General features: G+C 51.9%; 1 protein-coding gene across 1 annotated transcript; it reads right to left on the bottom strand.

Annotated features, from left to right (window-relative positions):
* Positions 1-275: 275 nt before the first annotated feature.
* Positions 276-1,046, bottom strand: LOC308517110 (uncharacterized protein; the record flags this gene model as incomplete). Its single annotated transcript, XM_081088170.1, has 2 exons — positions 276-569; positions 705-1,046. The coding sequence occupies 2 exons, from the start codon at positions 1,044-1,046 to the stop codon at positions 276-278; spliced, it is 636 nt and encodes a 211-aa protein (XP_080944296.1).
* Positions 1,047-8,388: the final 7,342 nt, after the last annotated feature.

Below are 8,388 nucleotides of genomic sequence, written 5' to 3'. Positions count from 1 at the left end.
CTGGCACCAGCAGAGGGGGGGAGGGGGAGGGCCTGGAACCAGCAGAGGGCGGGAGGGGGAGGGCCCGGCACCAGCAGAGGGGGGGCGGGGAAGGGTCCGGCACCAGCAGAGGGGCTCTGGGGGCTCCCGGGAGAGGAGAGCTGTGCTCAGGAGCAAGGAGAGCAGCTCCAGAGGCAGAAGATGGAGCTGCTCAGCAGCAGGATGTCTGGGCCGAGGTGGGGACACAGCAGGGAGCACACGGGGCGGCAGAGCAGGGACATGCAGGAGGATGGGCATCAACAGCTGGGCTGGCAGGAGGAGGAGGGGCCACAGCAGGATGAGGCGGGGCCATAGCAGCAGGCAGGCCTGCACACGGGGCGGCAGATGAGGGACACGCAGGAGGAGGGTCTGCAGCAGGAGGAGGTGCAGCGGGTGGGCTGGCAGCAGGAGGAGGCTGAACAGGGGGCGGCCCCGCAACAGACGGGCTTGCAACACACAGGTGTGCAATAGACGGGCTTGCAGCAGACGGGCTTACAGCAGACAGGTGTGCAACAGACAGGCTTGCAGCACACAGGTGTGCAACAGACGGGCTTGCAGCAGACGGGCTTACAGCAGACAGGTGTGCAACAGACAGGCTTGCAGCACACAGGTGTGCAACAGACGGGCTTGCAGCAAACAGGTGTGCAACAGACGGGCTTGCAGCAGACAGACACACAGCAGGTCTGCTGGCAGGGGCAGGAGGTGCAACAGGTGGGCTGGCAGCAGCTGGGGGCACAGCAGGTGGACTGGCAGCAGCTGGGGGCACAGCAGGTGGGCTGGCAGCAGCTGGGGGCACAGCAGGTGGACTGGCAGCAGCTGGGGACACAGCAGGTGGGCTGGCAGCAGCTGGGGGCGCAGCAGGTGGGCTGGCAGCAGCTGGTGGAGCAGCAGGAGGGCTCACAGCAGCTCTCTGGACAGTCGTCCACCTGCCAGGAGGAGTCGGTGCAAGAGTCACTGGAGCCGGGCAGGCAGACGCGGTTGCCATAGCTCAGGTCGCTGGAGCAGACGGACAGGGTGGACGCGGCCATGGTGGGCGGTGGGGCTGGAGGTGAGCTGGGAGGTGGGGTGTGAGTGTGAGTGTGAGTGAGTGTGTGAGGTGCTCGGTCTGTGGGCTTTTATACGCTCCCAGTGTGTGTGTGTGTGGCCCCAGCAGGAGGCTCCCACGCCCGCCCTTCCTCGTTGGTGTTTACACTGGTTGCGGGAGAACCCTCATTAGTGCCGGTTTCTTTTCTATAATTAGGTTTTACTCATTAAAGTTCTGTGTGTTGCCGGACTCTTGTTTTCCCATCTGTTCTTTTTTTGGCTCCAGAAAACTTGTGAAAAATATGAGGAAAGTTTTTGCTGAGTGACTGCCACTAACATCACATTCCCGGAGGGACGAGGTGTGAAATAAACTCACAGCCACTGACAGCCTCGGCCACGCCGGCCGTGCCCGTGTGGGGACACTGCACCGTCACCGCCCAAACCATACGGCGCCCGCGAGGACGGTGAGGACGGTCGGGCATGAACGAAACAGAAAACACTCGACCAAAAAATACACAACGTATGTCCGTCCACTGGGGACCGGAGATAGTCAAGGGCAAAAACTCAGGGCGATACAGTGCTCCACTCTCCCGGTCAGTCCACCATTGGTGTAATTTCAATCAAACTTAAAGGGAATCTTTTTGGCATACAAATTGGAGATGTAACACTGCCGGAAGATATTTGCCATGGGCATGATAGATGAAAGGTTAGCGTGAAAATGAAAAAATCGTTACAACCAAACCAGGAGAAGACACACGACGACCAAATACAAAATGCAAACATTCGCATTCCCTAAAGCACACGGAAAGCTACTTGACCTCATTGATAACGATAATATCTCAGATTAGAACAGGGCTGTGTCCCCTGCAGGACCAACCAGGACTTACCGTGCTGACCATGTCCAGAGCCGCTGGTGCGGGCCTCGCTCTTATAACGCTTAGAGGCGTGTGGTTCACGCGTGCATGATAACACACGCTATACAGCTTACCACTTTAGCCATTTTAAAATGTGTGATTCAGTGGCATTTAGCACAGTGATCGTGTTGTGCAGCCACGACCACTCTCTAGTTCCAGAACATTCTCATCACTACAAAGGAAATCCTATGCTATTAAGCAGTCCCTTCCTGTCCCTGCCAACCACGACTCTGCTCTCCTTCTCCATGAATTTGCCCATTCTGCTCATTTCACGGAAAGGGAATCAGACAAGATGTGGCCTTTCGTGTCTGCTTATTTCACTGAGCACAAAGTTTTCAAGGTCCATCACGTGTCAGTGTTTCGCTCCTTTTTACAGCTGAATAATATTGCATTGTATGGACATACCGCATTTTATTTATCTATCTTGACTTGGGTCAGGGTGGGGGTGGGGGTGGAAGACCAGTGTCAGAGGCTTCTACCCCACCCCCCTCCATATGACTGCTCCTCCTCCAAAGCCTAGTAGTGAATGGTAGGAATTGGATCAACTACCAACGATGTCCATTTTAATTATACATCCAGGGGCCTAGGAAAGACTGGCTTGGTCTGTGAGCCCCATGGATTCACTCTGAGAGAGATGTCACTGGGACTCCACTTACTACCTGCCCTCCCTATGTCTCCGTTTGACAGCGAGCCCATAATGATGTTTCAGGACTTCAGTATCCATCTGAACTTGAACCCTGTATTCAATAGTCCTTGTAATGCTAGGGTATTCCTTTTTCCTGGTGTATTGTTATATGTATGAATTCTGGAAGGGGAAGGACTATGTGCATTGGTCTTGATTGCAAGGTCTTTCCTTCTGGGGTGGGAGCATTTACACTGAGGAAATTGGCAACACTATAAATAATGACCTTTTTGGGAAAGGCTAACACAGCCCTTGCAAACTCTTCAAAATCTGTAAAAAAAACAAAAACAGAAATCAAGCCTGAATGATGGTCAGAAAGGGGAGGGCAAGCACCCCAATAGAAAGTCCTGATCCCTCGCCCAGCTCCTGGACCCGAGCCAGTCCTCAGACTGGAAGACCTTGTTGCATCCAGTATACAGTTTCCAATCGTTTAACAACCACCTCTCAAGCTTCTTGAGTATTTAATATTCAAGCTAGTACAGGTCAGCTCCAGCTCGTGCCAGCACACTCCTGGCAGGGATCTCCTACCCTACCCCCGGGCGTACTGTGTTCTGAAAACCACATCTAACAGCTCCCGGCCAGGTCCATTCACAGAGGTCTGGCTTTCCTCCCTGTGCCTTCCCCCTCTTTGCTTATTCCCCCTAATGGTAATAGCTGTATTAAGTTTTGGTTTATTTTTCCTTTGTTTTTTAATATCACCAAAAATACGTGTGTATTGTTCCCCTTCCTTACACAGAGGGTGGCCTATTGTACACATTGGCCTGCACCTTGCATTTTTCACTTACCAATGGATCCTGGAGATCACTCTACAGTGGTTATGGAGACCTTCCCCCTCCCTTCGATAGTGTATCTTTGGGATAGATTCCTAGAATTTATTTTATTATTTATTATATATCACCGGGTCATTATGTCAGTTTGCTGGACAGTCTCAAATCCCTCTTTGTATGGCTTGTTCCATTTTGCATTCCCACAGACAGTGTGAGAGGACGCCTTGGTACAGCTCTCGCAACTGGATGTGTCTGAAAGCTTTTGGCTTCTTATCAGTCTGACTAGAGGCCCGATGCACAAAAATTTGTGCAAGAGTGGACCTTCCTTCCCCCAGCTGCTGGCCCCGGCTTCCCTCTGGCACCCGGGACCCGAGCTGGCTTCCCTCCCGTCCCAGCTTCATCCAGAGGACGTCCGGCCTAATTAGCATATTACCCTTTTATTATTATAGATTATTATAGATAACTGGGAAATAGAATCTCTTTCTTAAAGATGTACCTTTCTCTCAGTGCGAGTTTGAGCAACTTTTTGTTCATTCAAGGCCACTTACATTCCTTTTTCTGTGACCTGCTGTTCATATCTCTTGCCCATGGGAAAAAATGGATTTGTTGGTCTTTTTCTTCCCTGATTTCTGGCAGCATTTAAATATTAGGAACATAGCATATTTTCTCTGGTATAAGTTGTAATTATTTTCTCCTAATTTGTTTTTTTTTCTTATATTTTCCTATGGTATTATTTCTATCTATCTATCTATCTATCTATCTATCTATCTATCTATCATCTATCCATTTTTATGTAGAACAAAGGGAACAAAGAGAGTTGAGCAATTTTACAGCTCACGGGGGTTTCTGTCCTTCCCATTTTAGGTCAACTTCCTTTATGGTGTAATCACATCCTTGTCTCAGTAGTTGGTGAGCCGGATCCCACTTACCTCCTCACCACCTGGTGCCCCTACCGGTTCCCCCCACCCACCCTTGCCTCGCTCTCCTCATCTGAGCTCAGAGAATTGCCATGATGCCACATCCCGGCCTCTCCTTTCTTCTGGAGTTTCACCCTTCAGGACCCAGATACCTTCTTTTTAAAACCTTCCCTGGTCCCGCTCAGCACTAGCTGTCATTCCTTCCCACTGAGCTGCTATGGCGGGTGTCTCCTAGGCCGACCCAGGTGGTCCCCGCTGAGCTCCTGTGGCAGGTGTAGCCTGTGCTGACACAGGTGGTCCCCGCTGAGCTCCTGTGGCAGGTGTAGCCTGTGCTGACACAGGTGGTCCCGCTGAGCTCCTGTGGCAGGTGTAGCCTGTGCTGACACAGGTGGTCCCGCTGAGCTCCTGTGGCAGGTGTAGCCTGTGCTGACACAGGTGGTCCCGCTGAGCTCCTGTGGTAGGTGTAGCCTGTGCTGACACAGATGGTCCCGCTGAGCTCCTGTGGCAGGTGTAGCCTGTGCTGACACAGGTGGTCCCCGCTGAGCTCCTGTGGCAGGTGTAACCTGTGCTGACACAGGTGGTCCGCAATGCTGGGTAGGCTTGGTTTTGACATTTATTTCAAGTGTGTAAATCTGGTTTGTTCAACATGACATCACACACCAAGTCAAGATCAACAACGCCTGTATTTCATCGATTCAAAGCCACATGTTAACATCTCTAATGAGACATCTTCTCAAAGATGGCATGTCCTGGTCCCGTGGACAGCGCTCTGTTGCTGAGAGGCAGGTGAAATAGCAGAGCATCTTTCTGGGGATGAGGGCTGAGTCTTGATCCAATAGGCCTGCCTGGGACTTGTGTGTACCCGTTAGTGCTTGGCCCCACAACGGCCCACTACGATGTGAATTACCCGAAAGCCTCAAGCTAAATCAAGCTGCCTACTTACTGTAGCTTCATCAGACCTCCTTTGGGTTTCAAAAGCAAAATAAAGAAGGAGCCCTTTTCTTCAAAGTCAAAAGTATGTCCTTGTTTCAAAAATAAAAGGAATATCTCAATGAAACAAGCATTGAGCAACTGTATGCAAGCACCAGGCCTCGAGCCAGGGATACCACTTTAACAGGGTGGCCAGGGCTTCTCGTATGTGTAGCCTGGCGGCGGGGGGGGGGGGGGGGGGGGAGGGGAAAGTTGGGGGGATGTGAGAGTGGTTCTCTGTTCTTAGAGAGAGGAAGCCATGGCCTCTTTCTTCCATCTCCTGCCCCCAAATGTGCCAAGAGCAGTCGAGGCTGTCTACAGGACTAATGGAGATAGGAATTCTATTGATGACAATACAAGATACAGATGAGAATGCCTCCCTCTGCTGCATTTGGGGTGCCAGGTCAGACACAGATGAGAATGCCCCCCTTCAGCTGCATTAGGGGTGCCAGGTCAGACACAGATGAGAATGCCCACCTTCAGCTGCATGTGGGGTGCCAGGTCAGACACAGATGAGAATGCCCCCCTTCAGCTGCATTTGGGGTGCCAGGTCAGACACAGATGAGAATGCCCCCCTTCAGCTGCATTTGGGGTGCCAGGTCAGACACAGATGAGAATGCCCCCCCTCAGCTGCATTTGGGGTGCCAGGTCAGACACAGATGAGAATGCCCCCCCTCAGCTGCATGTGGGGTGCCAGGTCAGACACAGATGAGAATGCCCCCCCCCTCAGCTGCATGTGGGGTGCCAGGTCAGATACAGATGAGAATGCCCCCCTTCAGCTGCATTTGGGGTGCCAGGTCAGACACAGATGAGAATGCCCCCCCTCAGCTGCATGTGGGGTGCCAGGTCAGACACAGATGAGAATGCCCCCCCCTCAGCTGCATGTGGGGTGCCAGGTCAGATACAGATGAGAATGCCCCTCCTCAGCTGCATGTGGGGCGCCAGAGGGGCTGGGGTGGGATGGACAGAACAGGGATCTAGCACAGATGTGCACTGTACCAGCAACCCCTGGGGCCCTTCCTTCCAGTGGAGATGGGGCTTGGTTTCTCGGCCGCCCTCTAAGAAGCCCAGTGGGTAGAGTGTCGGCCTGCAGACTGAAGGGTCCCGGGTTCAATTTCGGTCAAGGGCATATGCCTGGGTTATGGGCTTGATCCCTAGTAGGGAGCGTGCAGGAGGCAGCCGATCAATGATTCTCTCTCATCATTGATGTTTCTCTCTCTCTCTTTCCCTTCCTCTCTGGAATCAATAAAAATATATTTTAAAAAAATTAAAGAAGCCCCAAAACTCTTCCTCAGGGAGGCAGGAGGGCGCTGTGCACGTGACCTGTGACCCGTGTCCCTGCCGGTCAGTTCGCCCTGGAAGGCACTGGGCGGGCTCTGCAGAGGCTGAGGGTTTGGAGAGCGCCCGGGAATGAGGTCACAGTGATTTCTCTGGAGGCTCACTGGGCACGTGAGGTCACAGGCTTCAGGTGACCTCCCTGTGGAGGGCAAGCACTCCCTTCGCAGCCTGCACCTGCATGGCCCACAGTCAGTCATGAGAGCAGGACTCATCCACCTGGAATGTCAATATTTGGGTTCGGGATGACTGAGCTCATGCCAGCACCAGTTATACTTGTGGAACAGGAAGAAAAACCAAAACACGTCTCTGATAAAAACAGTGCTGTTTTCGGTGGAAACACCTCCCCGCCCCACCCCCCTGGTTATCTTATCACCCTCTGTAAAGGTTTTCTAATGAACTCTCTCTCCCCTTTGTCCTCCATCCACTGGCCATCTAGTCTCCATACACTGGGTGTAGAGAAGATTAGATCAAGAATAAACCCTAATTTATGGTCAAACAAAAGAAAATCAATCAACAAAACCAGGTCCAGGAAGCTGCGCTGCTGCCTCGGTTGCCAGCTCGTTGGCGGCCTCCACGGAACCTGGCACCCCTCCCACTGCATACAGCCCAGGCACGGGCTCTGGGGACAGAGAAAACCTTGCAACACAGCCCAGCAGCTGACTCTTGTCCAGGGGGTCCCATCAGTGTCCTTATCATGTGCCCCCCATGTCCTTATCTGGAGCAACACCCCAGTGACCGTCCAAAATGCCCTCTTAATGTCAAACCAGGTAAATTCTCATCACATCAGAAAGCCTCCGACCATCCAGGGAACATTCCCTTGCAAATAACAAAAAAGCCTCCGACCAACCCCGGCCCCACAGGAGGGCAGTGGTCCAAGGATGCCATGAGGGACCCTTGCTCTTTCCTCTCTCTGCTCTACCATCCCAATGCTGGCCTTCACTCCCTAGTTCAGCGGTTCTCAACCTGTGGGTCGCGACCCCTTTGGGGGTCGAACGACCCTTTCACAGGGGTCGCCTAAGACCATCGGAAAACACATATATAGTTACATATTGTTTTTGTGATTAATCACTATGCTTCCATTATGTTCAATTTGTAACAATGAAATTGGGGGTCACCACAACATGAGGAACTGTATTAAAGGGTCGTGGCGTTAGGAAGGTTGAGAACTACTGCCCTAGTTCATTGTTTTGTGATCACAAAGTGGCTGCTGCAGCTCCGGGCATTGCTTCTGTGTTTCAAAGGGGAAGAGAAAAATGGGAGAAGAAAGGATCGTACCTGTTTCAAAGAAGTAAACGTTTTCTCAGAAGCCCCAGCGGATTTCTGCTTATGTTGTTATGGGTTCACTCAGCGAGATAGACCACCGACTCAGAATTTAAATTTCAGAGCCTTTATTAAGCTGGCCAGCTGACCACAGTTACAGCACCCTGCCGAAGCAGAGGCTGAACTGCATGCAGCCCAGACTACAAGAGTTACATTTTATTATTAAATTTTGTGGAGGCCCAGAGAAAATGTGTCTTTCAAATTCTGGGCCCCCCAATATGGAGGAAACTCTTTTTATTTATACTTTTTCTAGTCCTTTGTCTCCCAAATTTGGAATGAGACTTCGGGGCCTTCTGAGAAAGAAGGCCTGAGTGCTGGGAAGGGGCCATGAGACCATATCTCAAGGCCTGGCCTGATGTCATTACCTTCCTATCTATGTGTTTTAGGAACAGACAGCACAGCATGACCCGTCTGGCCAAAGTGCCAGATATGCAGCCCAG

The sequence above is a fragment of the Myotis nattereri genome (assembly GCF_964212035.1).
Source record: "Myotis nattereri genome assembly, chromosome: 3".
Lineage (NCBI taxonomy): Eukaryota > Metazoa > Chordata > Mammalia > Chiroptera > Vespertilionidae > Myotis > Myotis nattereri.
This window is presented reverse-complemented; position numbering and strand designations above follow the sequence as displayed.